The sequence below is a fragment of the Sardina pilchardus genome, chromosome 21 (genome assembly GCF_963854185.1).
Source record: "Sardina pilchardus chromosome 21, fSarPil1.1, whole genome shotgun sequence".
In the NCBI taxonomy this organism is placed as follows: domain Eukaryota; kingdom Metazoa; phylum Chordata; class Actinopteri; order Clupeiformes; family Clupeidae; genus Sardina; species Sardina pilchardus.
In genome coordinates this window covers 14,185,656-14,201,858 of record NC_085014.1, presented here as the reverse complement: position 1 = coordinate 14,201,858, position 16,203 = coordinate 14,185,656, and the positions used below count along the sequence as shown (strand labels likewise).

Genomic DNA, 16,203 nt, shown 5'->3' with positions numbered 1-16,203 from the left:
TTCCCACCTACTTCCCCTTCAACCTTCCCGGCCACACAAGCAACGACGAGCTCCGGGTGCCGCCTCTCCACTTTAGTAACGCCACGCGATGGGAGGGGCGTGCTGTTCTCCGGAAGGACGCGATTGGCTGGTCAGGCCTAGAGGCCGCAAATCGGTAAAGACCCAAACACCACCGCCACAGCAACCGCCACCACCACCACCACCACTCCTACTCTCACCACTACCCACCACCGCGCTGCCTACAGTCATGCCAAACTCCATCTCCCGTGCGATCAGCAAGCTCTGGCTGCCGGCCGAATCGCCAGACTTGCTCATCGGTGCAAAGAGAGAGTGAGACAGCAAGCAGGAGGTGCTCGTCATATTCGTCCACCACACACACGCGCACGTAGACCTGGGGCCTGAATTTCTCTAAGGGACTGAAATCATCCAGTGGCGAGAGGCAGGAGCAAAAGACAGCAGAAAACTGTTTTCTATATTTTTTTTGGAAAGCTGGTAATTAACGTGTTGCAGGTCTAAATTATTTTTTTTCCCTTGACAATGTTGGCCTGTTGCTGGCCTGCTTTTAGCTGTGTTGGTTCTTGTTGGTTTTAATGTTGTAGACCACCATGACCAGCAATACCATGCCAGACGTGGCATAGAAACCAGCAAAAAATCTGCACAGATGTGTCAAAAAAACAACATTATGCAGGTCTGTGCTGCATTTCTTGTGCCTAGCATGACCTATAGATTCCTCTGTGTTGACATCCCAGTGATTGAGAGGCCCAGCATTCCAGCAAGCTGGTCAGTACCGATGACTCCAGCAGGGCATCACTCCGTGTGTTTGAGACCTTACTCACTGTTTTGTCCACCGTGCTATTCTCAAGCCCAGTTCACACTGCAGACGCGATGATCTCAGATTGGGAATTGAACCGAAGTTCACCCTTCAGCTTGCCTCTTGTCACTGATCCTAGCTGCCCCCTGCCCGTCCCGACCATCCCGCCCCTGCCCCTTGTGTTCCCTCGACAGGCCGATGGCACTGTGTTATGCTAAACCCAACCTTTCACCGTCTCCATTTAGCAGGTGTGGCAGGCATAGTCATTATTGAAGGGTTTTTTTTTTTTTTTGTGACAGAGTGCCATGGACACTGAGGCCAGATTTGAGTGACACCTTTGAATAGGATATGGTTATGCTCTTTCAGTAGCACCGTACACGACCTGGGTACCAAGTAGTGTTTGTGCCCTTTCAGATGCAACATGCAGGCAATTGACTGAGATTGCCTGGTGCAGGGAAGGCAATAGAGTCGGCTCAAAAAAAGCCTCACCTCGCCCGGCTGCCAATCCCGACAGCCTCAGTCAAATGCTACAGTATTTATGTGTGAATAAACACCATATTCACGGCTATAGGTCATGGTGAATGTTAGTTGATTTAGATTTTCAGACAATCCGATTGCATAACTGTACAGAAGAATGCCGATCTTGTAGGCGCATAATAAGCAAAAGGGGTTGTGTCTCTTATGGTCTGTTAAGTCCTGTTAAGGAGTAGTTAAGAGGGAATTATACTGGATGACGGAGATTTTCGAAGATTGTTTTTTCCATCTGCGTGTGTAAATAATGTTTGGCTGAAGTGCTGTTAATGAAGGCTGTGTCTGTCTGTTTCATACTAATCTTCACACTGTCAAGGGTTGAGAGGGCTAATTACCAGCATCATTGCACGATGTTAGGAGGAGGCTGTTTCGTGATTTCAGGGAGGAAGAGGGAGGCATTTGCTGGAAAGAGTATCTATGTTTGAAGAAGATGCTTTTGAGCTCTGGTCTTCTTGATGGAATAGGAAGCAATTTGATTTCCGTGTTTGCTTACTGCAATGTTGACTGAGAAGATTACAAGAGATTGTTTAAAGTTCAGGAAATTACATTACTTTGAGTATTTAAAACGACAAATTTTACTTTACGGTTGTTTTATGCACATTTCCAAGATGTCTGTGTAGGCCCTTCATGACAACTGCTGTGAGCAAAATAAAACATTTAAATAGGCCAATTCCAACTGGTATCTGACGTTATAAGCACTGCTTTTGTCAAATGCATTGCTTCCATTTCCCCACTTGCCTCAAGTGATGTCACTTCATTAACATTTTGCTGAAATTCAAAAGTCAACAGTTGAACAATATGCTATGCTAGAAACAAAAACATGAAATAGATGCTACTTGAAATAAATGCATGTCCATTTGACATCAATGTTGTCAAAAGCAGGTTTTATGACTGCTAAAATCAGTTGGAACTAGACTTTATAAATGCTTGTGTGCTTATGCCAGTTGTTAGAAAGGGCTTATGCTGAGGTCCTGTAACTGTGCTGAGGATGGCCTAAAGTAAAGTGCTACCAAAATAACTGCATGTAACTCGCGACTCTCCCATTAGCTGCTATGCTAAATATGCTAAATGTACTCTTCTACCTCTTAGAAAAAGGGGTATTATTTTGTCCCTATTAGAGAGAACTTTGTTAATCACCATTGACTGCCTTGTGGCTCAAGAAGCTGAGGTGTTTCAGTTTCCTGTCACAACAGCAAAAAGGAAAGTTCTAGAACCAGTTATCTGAAGCCATTTTTGGATTGTCTACTAACTGCATGGTTCTAACTGACATCCATGGCAGGATTCTCCTAATACAGGGACAAAGTCAAATATCCCCTGGTATTTTTTTTCTTTTTTGAGTGCAATTGCTAAAGTGTGTTGTAAGGCTAACACTGCAATATTTCCTCCATGTAACATCATGGTTAGATGGCGTGCTATCACTCCCTTTTTCTGAAACTTCATGTGAGTGCAACCCTTTGAATAGAGAATGGAGTATAATATAACAAAGATGGAGAGAGAAAGCGAGAGAGAGAGAAAGAGAGGGAGGGGGTAGAAGAGCAGTGTAAGAGATAACCTTGAGTCAGGAGCTATTTTTTTTTTAATCTCATTTATAGTTACACAACTCTCAGGCTTGGGATGAATGCAGCAGCGCTTGCGGTGGCTGCAGCCGTGACAGCAGTGGCGTTGTAATCATGCCGCATACATATTAAAGCAAAGCCCTGGCGGGCTTGAATAAGCTCCCTCTTTTGATCACCGCACAATGCACTCCTGTCGACTCCTAAAGCAGTTTTGTCCCCCGTCAGACCACAATGGTGCAATTAAGGTATTGGGGCCCTCTCTCTCCAGCCATGTACGGTAACAAACCTTAGCCTTTGAACTGAGATGAGATTGGCGGTACTTTTCTCTTCACATTCTTCTCCGTCCAATTATAAAACTCTATGGCCTCTTTAGCTCTCTCTCTCTCTTTCTCTCGTGCTCTCTCTCTTTCTCTCTCCCTCGCTTCTTGGAATTGATCAGGTTTTCTTTGTTGACCTTTGGAGTACTTCCTCATGTGTCTCCACCTCGGTTCCTAGTCCTTTAGTACTTCAGTAACTGGTTGTCTGCTTTTTCACCCACCTCTCTCTCTCTCTCTCTCTCCCTCCCTCTCTCTCTCCCTCTTTCTCTTCTTTTCTGCTGTCCACTATCCCTTCATTCAGACAATGCTCAAAGACGACTCTTTACTCCTCATACCAAACGTGCTGAAGGTGTTCCTGGAGAATGGACAAATCAAGTCGTTTACATTTGACAGCCGGACCACGGTTAGGGTAAGGTTACGTGTGCTCATGTGTGTGTGTGTGTGTGTGTGTGTGTGTGTGTGTGTATCCATTTACTCTGTGAGTGGATCAACTATCTGGTTCTGTTCCACATGAATGTAGAATTGAGACATATATTGGGAACTAGATAAATCTCCAAAAGTTTCAGTACAACACTTTGTTGGGTCAGAACATAATATACAGTATGAATGCAAATTCAAAACCTTTAGGCGCTGCTTAGGCAATTGCTTCCCAAAAGTGTTATCAAAAAACCGGGACCAGGTGAAATTACCCAACGTACCCTCCTGATATGTTATCGCATTATTATAACTACTCAAAATATCCTTTCCACCGCCTGGAATAATCTCCCCCAGAGTATTACTGAAACCTAATATCTGATACAGAATACAGCAGAATATGTATCTTTTTTCAGATGAAAGTGAGATATTACTAAAAGTGAAAGAGAAGGGGGGGGGGGGGACACACACTTTTTTTGTAAGAAGAATCCTAACTTGGCCCAAGGAGCAATTTTCTTCGGGTGCCACCTAAGCGGTTCTCTATGCAGATCCGTTAAGCAAAGCAATTTACCTTTATATTCCAAAAAAAAGATACAGATCTTTTTTCCCCCCTGTGGCGTCATGTCAGTGTTCAGTGTCCATTAGTATCCTGGGTCCGTGCTGGACGATGCAGGCATACGCGAGAGTGCTCATTAGTTGACATAATTTGATTAAATAAGAGAAATGTTCCCTCTTTCCTCCGGTACAGTAATGGAAAGAAAGCCCTAGCTTAATGTCAACTAGATTAAATATGACTACATTTTAAAAAGAAAAAAAAATGCAAAATGCAAATCACTGGGATATCATACAGAGAAGGCTAAGCACATAGTAGAGCAACACATACTGTTGATGCAGGGATGCTTCCTCTAGTCTCGTTGAAAGTGGGACCTTGAGCGTGGATGTGGGAGAATGACTTTGAGGACGTTGGGTTTGTAGACTCAGCAATGTTAGAAGGGTCACCTCTGGGGCTGTGGGAGGAGGCCATCACTAATCCCGTCATGCCTGAATTAATCAGGATGTTTTGTCTCACGCACCCATGAGCAACAGCTGTAATCAAAGACAAATCAGTCTATTAGTGAGGCTATGTATCATGCGTATATTGACCTGTGCGTATACAGTATGTGGATAATGTGTGTTTGTGTGTCTTGTCTCGTCTTGCTTGTGTGGTGAACAGATTAATATTTCTTTCTCTGTAATCTTTACATAACAGCATGTGTACGAGTCTACGAGATAGCGTTTCCATCATTTTAAATCTTCGGTCAATATTTCCGGAGAAGATTATCTGCATCCAAATGTCATGTGGGAGACAACAGGCGCATAGCTGTAGCTTGCTCCTCGCGAGCGGAGCTGCCCTTGCTTCTGAGGGAATTCCATTTCCGTTCTAGCATTTTCACCTCTCCGCCTAGGGATTTGTGTTGATCAAATAAAACTAGATGCAGGTCAATGCATATTGACAAGACCTCAGGCGAGGCCTCGCCGCTTGGTAACACTTACACGATGTGTGTCTTCAGTCAACACGCTCCTCTTGACTAATGCACGTGTCTCCTTGTACTGTATATGTGTGTGTGTGTGTGTGTGTGTGTGCATATGTGGGATCACGCCACTAAGTCTTTATTAACATTTGTTGACCTTTACCTGGGCTGTGGCCAGCGGGCTGGGGACTGGAGCGCCCCCTAGAGGCTGAGTGCTGGGGTAGTTACCATTCATTAATCCCATTGATCTCCACACTACACGGGATGAAAGTAAATGTCAACCCTGTTTGCTCTGTGTGAGTACAGCACACTCAGTACATGCTAGAATGCAGCCCACAACTGCACCTTACCAACAGGAACATAGCGGCATCTGCCTGACATGGTCGTTGCAGACATGACGTCTAGGTTTTTTTTTTTTTTCTGTGCTGTTGTTATTTTGAATAAAGGAGATAAATATGAGCCAAAACAAGTGTATCTCATTTGTATTATTTTGTGCTGTTGTTATTTTGAATAGAGGAGAGAAATATGAGCTAAAACAAGTGTATCTCATTTGTATTTTTTTTTGTGGATTGCTTTCTGGTTCCTTTTGCAGGATGTGATATCGTCCCTGCAGGACCGCCTGTCGCTGCGCTACATCGAGCATTTTGCGCTGGTTCTGGAGTCGGGAGGATTGGACCAGAACCAGAGACTGCACCTGCTACAGGAGCATCAGCCTCTGTCCCACGTAGGATACCATCTTCTTATCCTGCCTGTCTTCCTGTCATCTCTCCCTCTCTCTCTCTCTCTCTCTCTCTCTCTCTCTCTCTCTCTCTCTCTCTCTCTCTCTCTCTCTCTCTCTCTCTATATATATATCCTTATCTCTTTCAAATGATGCTTCACTGGAATGAATGATCTGTTTGACAAGTTTAGCATGTCTCCTACAATCTCTCCTCATTCCCTACCTGCCTTTTCCATAGGCAATGTGAATGTCCACTTTTGAACACATCCTCCCTCTCCTCCCTTCCTCCTCTCCTCGTCCTCGTCTCATTTCCTCTCACTCGCTCTCCTCCCCCTTTCCATCATCGCCCCTTCACCATATGAAGGATCGCCGTATAGAAAACCTGTGATCAGCCAGCTGAAACCCCCCCTGAAGCAAATGTCCGCGGATTGATTTAATATTCGGAGACCGGACACCCCTGCTGCGTGCGAAGCATTAATCCAATTTACGGCCGAGAGAAAGAAACCTGTATGTGGCCAGCTTGGGAGGTCAGGGGTACAATTACAGGGCTGAAGGCCATAAGCCTCCACATCATTGACAGTGTGACTGCAGGGCAAGATGAATCCTGTCATTACCCCGCCTCAGATTGGCTGTAGCTACGCACATTTTCTATAGCATGAAGGGAATAAAAATGCCAGATTCAGACAGTATAATTTGCCAGTGAAAAGAGCATGTAAGGGCATAATTATAGTCCCTATAAAGGCCGCCATTAACCCCTTTTGCATGTTATGGCATAATTGCATAAATGCCTGTTTGCAGCGATGATGCTCCCATAGTTTGAGAACAGATAATTAGGGTAACTCAGCATTACCACTAAAATTCTGTTGTCAGAAATACCTCAGACAGGCGAATGAACAGGGCAGTATAATTCCAGTAAATCCCGCAGATCACCAAGGCAACAGATACCTGACCTGTCTGCCGATGCTATCGCTAACTCTGCCTTTGTTGTTCCCCTCAGGTGGTGCACAGGACCTACTTCCAGGGGATGAGGTGTCTCTTTCGGATCTGCTTCTTTCCCAAAGACCCTGCAGACTTGCTGAGGAGAGATCCAGCTGCGTTTGAGTACCTCTATATACAGGTACTCTCATCCATCGGCCGGACAGAGCGCCATCACACCTTGCCACACACAAAAAAAGGAGGCTCAGCTGAAGGAGATTCATTCGCACCAGAAAAAGGGGGGGGGGGGGGGGGGATTAGACCTGACAACAAAATGTGTGATGTGCTGAATGCCTCAGAGATGTCGGCGAGTAATCTGACATATCTGCGGGCTGCGGCACTGGCCATCCAGTTGTCAGAGCGACATAAACGCTGATGGTGTGGCATATTTCAGGGGTGTCTTCATGGGGCATTACTTACAGGCTTGACTAGGCAGTGTAATGCCAATCTGGTGTACCACAAACACACTTAGAGGATAAAGCCTGCCATCACAACATCTTGAAAAGGGTAATGTAATAAAAAGTAATGTCTAACAAAAATGATTTCAGTTGTCAGTTCATATCAAAGTCGTAAGCAAAGAAGGCTTTGTGCGCTACAGTATAATTTGACGATTTGTGATATGTGTTTATATATATATATATATATATATATATACATATATGTAATTACTCTACTCTAAGCTAAAATGCTTAGGGCTTATCCCTTCTCAGAAGAAGTACTCAGTTGATCTAACTCCAATATATATGAATATATATTTTTTGAAGACTGCCATCATGGCTGTTGCTACTGGCACAGTACATTGAGCAAGGTTTCACATTATGTCCTCTCTTGCCTCGACAGAGTCGCAATGACGTCATCAAAGAGCGCTTTGGCACGGACTGGAAGTCGGAGGTCACGCTGAGACTGGCGGCCCTCCACATTTACATCACTGTTTCCATAGCGAGGCCCAATCAGAAGATCTCCCTCAAACATGTTGAGTATGTACATATCCATCTTTCCGAGTAGTGTGTCCATGTAGTATTTTTATGCAACAGTGGCTGTGGACGTCTGCATATATTTTGCACACAAATGGAGTTCAGTGAACAGAGAAACCAAATGTGTAACAATTGGGGGAAACTGTTTCCCAAAAAATTGCATAGTCCACCTTTAACCATTCAAACTGGAGCAACAAAATTGCGTTCTTCAGACCGCTGTTGGCATACACACCAGTAAGTACTAAAAAAGAAGTATCCTCATGAAAGCCGAAATTGAGGGAGACTGTGTTGGTTTTTGGCTCCTCTCTGCAGGAAAGAGTGGGGTCTTGAGCCCTTCCTCCCCCTCACCCTCCTTCCCACAGTCAAGGAGAAGAACGTCTGCAAGACTCTTTCCCAGCTCCTGAAGACCTATCAGCATCCTCCCCCAGCTGGTAATAAGGTGGGTTCCCCGGGCAACCAAACGAGCTATCAGCCACACTGTGCGAGAGACAATATTTTGATTGCTCACATCCTCACATCACAAAAAAAAAAGGTGTCTGGAGTGAAAGGAGTAAATGTGAAATCAATTAAGGATGCGCTAAACAGCGAGAAAAAATTAACTATCCATCAACAAACATGCCTTGGCAAGCCAAGCCACACACTATTTATTTATTTGTTTATTTATTCATGCAACCACACAAGTGTTGGCAATTAGCGAGTGTGCTGCCTGGTCTTATCGCCTTAGAGAGTGGAGAGTTTGCGAACCTTCGTCTCTAATTAGAGAGGTGAAACTAGCAGGAATCACTGAGGCTACATGCAAGAACTAAAAGATGTCATTAGCAGGAGTCGTCCCTATACCATGAATCATCCAAGACCAAAAACACAAGCAAATTATTTAAAATGAATGCCGGCTTGCGACTGCCTAGAGGGAGAAATGTTGGTTTTGTGATTAATGACACACAACAAATTACGAGGGCCTGTAATTTGAAACATGTCTAATTACTCATGAGAGAAAAAACACAGGAGGAGGAGGAGGAGGAGGACATTTTGGATATTGATGAAGCTACAAGCTTCAGTTGCTTTGATTGTGAGGGTGGTGCTCACCTTTGACTGGACAATGAGTCTTAATGAGGGAAAATGTTAGTCATTATTATTTGTTCCCTCTGATTGAAATGGATTTTTGTTGGCAGGCTATTTATGTCAGTGGTCAGTGATCATTATTTTTCCCATGGCATGGGGTAGCAGGAGTACTTTTTCTACATCTTTCTGCGTTATTTATACTATATTGATTACGGCAACTTTGTTTACCATTACTTTTACGACATACTCCATTATATTAAATGACTAAATGTTTTTAATGAAGACATATTAGCATGTTACTTAAATTTAGAGAGGTTTGGCTACTTCCACTGTGTGTATATTGAATGACTAATATAATTGGACTAATATAGTCCAATTAAAGATGTTGTTATAACTTTAAAATATTTGTGTTTTCTGGTTTATGGACTTAGGTAACAGCACCCCCTGCTGGTCTAAGCTCTCTTGTAAAATGCCTGCTCAACCCCCTCTAACACCACCTCCATCTCCTCCTCTTCCTCCCCCTCCATCCCTCCCTCTCTCCACCTTGTCATTTCTGTTCCTCTCACGCAGGTTCCCCCGCTCCAGGGCAAGCTTCAGTACATGCGTGTCCTGAACGACCTTCCACCTTTTGGAGGCCTGCTTTTCCACACGGTTGGCCTGGTAATGTGACTCATAAAACCTGCATCTCCCCAGGTTGCTCTCCGATGGTCTTGTATACAGGCTTTAGGAGTCTGATCAGAACCATGCCATGGTGTAAAGTGGGTTTGGATTTGGATGAAATATGTAATGGATTAAAAATATATATATGATAAGCCATGCAACAGATCTGTAAACGTGCTCCCAAAGTGTTATGTTTGCCTACATGGAGAGAATCAAAGTTTAAAATGTGGGATCAAACCCCCACAACCCACAATCACCCCAAGGCTACATCCCTATAGCAAATGCATCACACGCTGAAGATCTGATATTAAATCGCCCTTGATGTCTGTCCAAAAAAGAAAAAAAACATCTTTCCTTAGGCAGATATCAGAGCAAGGATATAGACAAGGTTATATAGTCACTGACCTTTCAAAGTGCTGTCCCTCTCTTAGCGGCATTATTTGCATTTTGCTGTTGCAGGACGAGAAGCACTCGGCCACAACTCTGTTAGTGGGGCCTCGGCACGGGATCAGTCACGTAATCGACCTGAAGAACAACCTGACCACAGTCCTGGCCGAGTTCAGCCGAGTGGCAAAGGTCCAGTTGTTTCGGGAGCACCAGGGAGTGGCGAGAGTGGAGGTCACCATTCTGGAAGCGAAGGTGAGACATGAATTACTCTCGATTTCAGGGAATTTGACACAGTCACGTGAATTGACTCCGAACATGGCAACTCTAGAGATTAGTGCCCTTGTGGTAGGAGACGAGGACACATAAACCTCTCCCTGGCGTGCAGTGCAATAGTACTAAGAAATTATCCTCTAGATGACATTGGGGCTTGAATTTGTGCCTATCCTTCCCCCTAGCGAAAGCAAATCATCATCCATTTAAACTGCTGGAGATAGATACACACATTTGTGCTAATTTTAAAACCAAATACAGAGGAATTAGAATGGATATCAGCTTTCCACAGACTGCTTCAAATAACACATTATCACCTCATAGAATGTGTCCTTCCCTTTGCCTCTTCTTCCTAGCCGCTGGTGTTACTGATGGAGTGGCCGGATGCCTCGAATTTTGCCTGTCTGATCTCCGGCTACTACAAGCTCTATGTGGACCCCAAACGGACTGTCTACTACCGGACACCTGGTCAGTCTCATATGATCAAGGCAGGTATGTTAGTTGTCACCCCCTTGGTTTTGTGTGGCTAGCAGGTCCAAAAGAAACCCTGTGAAAAAGTACTTTGATTGTGTTTTATTCATTTTATATACAGTCTGTGAAGCATAATGCTGTAAACTTTAACTTAAAACCCTCATGTCTTTCCATCTCACTTGTCTATGGATTGCCTGTCATTAATACGAAAAGCATTTAGTCCCTCAGGTGCTTTTAAAATGTCATTGTCAAAGATGCCTGTATGGTTTGAAAATGTCATCACTTTGTGTCATCAGTGGCATTTAATGTGTATTTAATGTTCAACTGATATAACTAATAACTGACACCTAACATGCTTTTCAACATGAGTATGTAGGAGAATTGTGCAACATACAGTATATAATTTGACTTGACAGGGCAATCTCATGTGCTTGTATTTACACTGAGGCTCAAGGTCAAGGTCTTTGTGTGAACTGGTTTCCATCAGTGAGGCTAAGTTTGAGCAAAAAAAACAATCTGAGGAAAAACTAAATAGCACAAAGGGGTGACTCGCATTTCAACATTTCTCTCAAAATTGCCTGGAGTGTCATCAGCTTCCTCCATTTGCTTGGACCAGCTCCATTGACTCCTTGGGGATCTCATTCACATTGCCCACCCGCCTCTCGATTTCTCTCATCTCCATCTTGGTTCAGTCCCATTGGATTGGGGGTTCATTTTTCTTGTTTCTGTTCTTCACATAAAAAAAAAGTCACATTCAGGATTTGTCGGTCCCGCCTGCTCTCTCTCTCTCTCTCTTTCATCAAAAGAACATGTAATACTCAGTCATTCTATTGGATGTTCCTGCTCTTCTCTCTGTCCTCATATTGCTGTGATCAGTCCTGTGAGGGAGACTCATAGATATCACCGCTTGCCATGTGTTCCCTCGAGGGTGACCAAGTTTTCATCTCAGAGCAAAACAAGCACAAAAAAATCCACCCACCCCTTTTCATACGACTTCAAAAACAACATCCATTCTGCTGTCGCCTCTCATCATCAGGACGCTCCATCCAACTAAACTCTGAGGGTTGTTCCACCTGTCAACTCCTCTGATGATTCTGCCCTTAGATTACAGAAGTTCCCATGCTCACTCGCGGCCCTCGGGAGCGACGGGTTCAAGCGGCGGTGGCGGCAGCGGAGGAGGAGGAGGAGGAGGGAGTAGCCGGCGAGGCGAAGAGAGGGAAGGGCTGTCCCGAGAGCCGTCCCAGAAGGCGTCCTCAAGCTCAGCCTCCTCGCAGCACCCCCAGCACCCACCATCGCAACACCTGGGCCTCTGCCACATCCACCTGCGGGAACAGCAGCAGCTTCGGGAGCTGCAGCAGCAGGCCGAGGAGCAGCTGGACATCAACGAGAACCTCGTCTCACAGAGCCGCTGCCGCACCAAGTCCGATCCCACGCTCAAGAGCGCCGAGGCCATTGTCATCGCGCGCCCCGACAGTTCCGCGGAGAGAGAAGTGGAAAGGGGCGGCGGCGGTGGCGGAGGCCCGGGCTTCAGGAGCCGGGCGAAGACCTTGGAGCGGCCGCACCGTTCCGGACGTTTCTTCTGCGACTCCTGCAAGGCCAGGCTCAAGGCTGAGGGTCTGATGGTGGAGGACAGTCGGAGCAGCGGGAGCTCCGGGAAGCAGTGCTCGAGTGCCTGTGCCTCCCGAGACGTCGCGGGCATCGTGGACCTCATGGCCCTGCCTCTGCCCGGCAGCGACGACGACGAAGAGATGGAAGAGGAAGCTGTCGGAAAACTGCAGCCTCCGCCTCCCGCCATTGCCGCTCCCCCGCCGGGGTTTCGGGATAACAGCTCCGACGAGGACGACCCGAATAAAAACCGTAAGGCTGCTGCCAAAGCAGAGGGGGCCACGAAAGCAACAGCTGCCACGGCGACCATGACGACAACCACATCAGCAACAGTAGTGGCAGAGGCTTCAGCAGCAGCAGCAACAGCTGCTGTCACTGCGGGAACAGTGGGAGCAACTGCGGGGGAAGTCCCGGTGACTCTGATTGATAACGTGGCCACCAGGACAGTGCGGGACCATGCCCAGGAGCTGGACGATGCGTTAGTCTCCACCCTGCAAGCCCTGGAGGCTCTGGCGGCCTCTGAGGACTATCCCCACCACCACCACCACCAGCAAACCCCTCAAACCGCAGGTGGACTTCTCACTGCTTCTCAGAAACACAGTCTTCCTCTATCTCTCTAATGTCTCTTATGTTTTGTTTTTCTTTGCTTGACTGCCTATTTATTGAGGTTAAAATGGTGATTACTTGCACCCCATATGAGGCCAAACAGATTTAAGCTTTTTAAGTATGCAGGTCGAGAGACCATTTAGTCTGGTTCTCGACAGGATCCATTATATGCTGCTGCTTTGCAATGAGTTGAAAATGTAAATTGCTCGTATTTAGCAGCAATATTGTAATTACCGTTTTCTCCTAGAACGTGACATCATTACGTGCAATAGACGGGTCAGGTGTTTAGAATTTGTCTGCCATCTAAATGTAAAATACCACTGTGTGAGAACAACTCTCCATCTGTTAAATATGCGGGTGGTTGGTGCCTCGTTATTAGGATGCGATAATGACTTCTTTTATGGCTTAGGTAGTCTATTTATTTGTGTGTAGTCTATTTCCATTCGTGACCCTGATTTGTTCTGTGCTCTGTCCCTCACAGGGTTAATAGTGCTGGCAGCCATAACCCCCGAGTCGTCACTCGACTCTGGGCACGAGACCAACTCCTCCGAGCTGACGGATGTGTCTGAAATGGTGTCTGCCATGAAACAGCATCAGAACCAAGCTTACCTGCTGGCCCACCACATCAACAAGGAACGGATCTTCAGCCGAAGAGACTTCCCGCTGGCCATTCCTGGCTGCACTGCCCAGACTCTGGGTAGCGGGGCCTTTTCCATGACACAGATCCGTGGTGGCTGCCCACCAAAACAGGTGATCCTGAGCAAAACTGTGCCCTTGAAGGTCAGCCCCAGTCAAGGACCGGGGTCTCCCCGTCCTCCAGGCGAGCAGAGCAAAGCCCAAGATCACCCACAGACTGAGGCGGATACAGGAAAGCCTACAAAGTCAGAGCCTGTGAAGTCAACCATGACTGAAGCCTCCTCTCCTCTGGCCTCCCAGCAACAGAAAGTCATTGAACAGGCGGACGTGTCCACTGGCGGGAAAATTCAGAAAGTATCAGAGGGTAAACTGAGTCCTAACACCTCGGAGAGCATCAAAGGGAAAATATCTGGACAGGTGAGTCCAGAGGTGACCAACAAAGCCTTACCCATCCTTTTGCCTGTAGATAGAATCGCTTCTGCCAAGCTTAGTCCCACAAAAATGTGCCAAGACGCCGAGACTGCCTCTAGTGAGACCATCAAGCCTTCAAGCTTTAAGGGCCTGCTGCCAGTTGACGACCTCTTCTGCACGTGCCCAGTGAGGCCTGAGCCGGGGCCCCAGTTGAGACTGAAGGACCCCCAGACCCAGAAGGTGGTGGTGTTCCACTCCTCCTCGCCCACTGATGATGAGAGACTTCGTGCCAAGGGACTGCAACTGGCGAGCTGCAAAGAGGCCACAGTGCGGACATCAGATCCTAGTTTAGCCAAGCCTAGTACCCACCCGCCACCTAAATATTCCCCTCACATTCCAGTGAAAACGGAGCGCAAAGACACACCCGACGACAAATCTGAGAGCAAAGTCCTCCCAGAGCAACAGAAAGGTCTTGCCAAATCCTCCTTACCCGTCCTGGTGGAAACGACACACATAACTACCTGCGGGGAGAAGGGGGCCACCATCCCCGGGGCTGAGCGGAAGAAGCAGAGCGGCGGCGGCAAGAGCAAGTCCCAGCGCAGCGCACCTTTCCAGAGCTTCCGGAATCTGATCTCGGCCACATTCCCGGCCCGCCTGCGCCGCGAGACGGACGAGAGGCGGGCGCAGCTGCAGAAGGTGCGACAGTACGAGCTCGAATTCCTGGAGGAGCTCCTCAAACCCAAGTCGTCGCAGGGCGAGTTTTTGCCCCAGGGGTCCTCGCCTGTCCCCGGGGGCACCCCATGTGCCTGCCAGCTGCGCACGAGTCCAGTGCAGAAGGTCCCGGGCATCTCTCGGGAGCAGAGGCGCAGCTGCGACTGCAAGAGGATATGTCGTGGGATGAGGCTACCCGACACGCCTGTGGGATCCTCCATGGAGCCCCGTGGCGGGAGAGAGAGGCCGATTTCCAAAACACCCCCTGCCATTCCCAAGGCTCCCCATAGCCAAGGCGCACCGCGGAGACCTCAGACGCTGGAGATCAAAACCACCAGAATCCGCTCCACCAGCCTGGAGTCTCGAGAACTTCGAGACACGCCCGTTTCCTGTTTACCCACTTGCACTTCACGCCCCGAGTGCATGGGGGCGCCGCAATACAAGAAACTCCAGCGAAGGTACAGCATCGGTGAGCTGGACAATAACAATGATAGCATGCCTCTCTATGCCGAGGTGAAATCCACCAAGGCCAAAAGCTTAGAGAAAGAGATGGAAAGGGTTAGGCAAACAGGACTCAGACTACCAACCCCGATAGAGCCCATTCATACTCAAGGCAGCGAGGCAAAAAAGAAAGGCGTCTTCTTCATCCAGGGAGAGGAGATTGTGCGCGAGACCCGGGAGGGGACCAGCGAGGTGCTGTTGGCAATACCCAGTGAAGGCAGCAGTGACGATCGCGAGAAGTGCTGCTCATTCTGCTTCTGCTACCGCAAGTGTGAGGCCGCCGACTCGAGCAGCGAGAAGGACGAGCTCTCGTACTCGATCCCTCTGCAGGTCCTGCCTGGCATGCAGCTGGACTCCCACACCATGCCAGTGGTCAGCAAAACCTTACAGGTGCTCGACGCAGAGGACTGTAGCGGGGAGGAGGAGGAGGTGGAGGAGGAGGAAGAGGAGGAGGAAGAGGAGCCCCAGACACAGGAGATCGACCTGCGCGCCTGCAGCAGTCTGGAAGCCAGCTTGGCACGGGTGCAGTCCCTGCAGGACAAGACTTTCTGCCTGCCTGACGGCTTCCTCATCGCGCAGCTGGACGCCAACGAGCTTCTGGCCATCCTCCGGCAGTGCGCCAACGGCCCCCAGACGGAGGGCGAGTCGTCGCGCATGCCCGCCGCCCGGCTGGCGGAGTACAAGCAAGAGCTGGCGGTGCGCTTCAAGGAGTTCCGCGCGTCCTGCCGCCGCGTGGCGAGCGTGGAGAAGAGCCCCACGCGCATGCTCAGCGCCGTCACCGCCAGCTTCCAGGTGCTGTGCAACCTGACGCAGACGTTCATCCGGCTGGTGCACGGCATACGCTCCGAGACCCAGCGGCTGCAGCTGCTGCGGAAAGTGGAGGAGGTGGCGGTCAACTACACGCTGCTTCTCCGGGCCGCCGAGGAGGCCATGGGACACTCCAGCAGCCTCCCCAACAAGAGTGCCAGCCCTCAGACGCCTGCCTCCACAAACGCAGGCTCCCTCCCACGCTCCATCAAAACCTTGCCCACCAAGTGAAGCCCATGAACAAGAACATCCCCCACATCCCCCCCCCCCAC

General features: G+C 48.0%; 1 protein-coding gene across 1 annotated transcript in view; it reads left to right on the top strand.

Moving 5' to 3' along the window:
• The window catches only part of frmpd3 (FERM and PDZ domain containing 3), a 20,186-nt gene extending 4,024 nt beyond the window's left edge, over positions 1-16,162 (top strand). The window contains exons 6-17 of the mRNA XM_062524235.1: positions 3,517-3,624; positions 5,733-5,864; positions 6,856-6,975; positions 7,674-7,810; positions 8,120-8,246; positions 9,437-9,526; positions 9,986-10,165; positions 10,540-10,675; positions 11,759-12,511; positions 12,614-12,829; positions 13,347-15,553; positions 15,584-16,162. Coding sequence (XP_062380219.1) covers positions 3,517-3,624; positions 5,733-5,864; positions 6,856-6,975; positions 7,674-7,810; positions 8,120-8,246; positions 9,437-9,526; positions 9,986-10,165; positions 10,540-10,675; positions 11,759-12,511; positions 12,614-12,829; positions 13,347-15,553; positions 15,584-16,162 — 4,785 coding nt within the window. The remainder of the gene's footprint in view (positions 1-3,516; positions 3,625-5,732; positions 5,865-6,855; positions 6,976-7,673; positions 7,811-8,119; positions 8,247-9,436; positions 9,527-9,985; positions 10,166-10,539; positions 10,676-11,758; positions 12,512-12,613; positions 12,830-13,346; positions 15,554-15,583) is intronic.
• Positions 16,163-16,203: the final 41 nt, after the last annotated feature.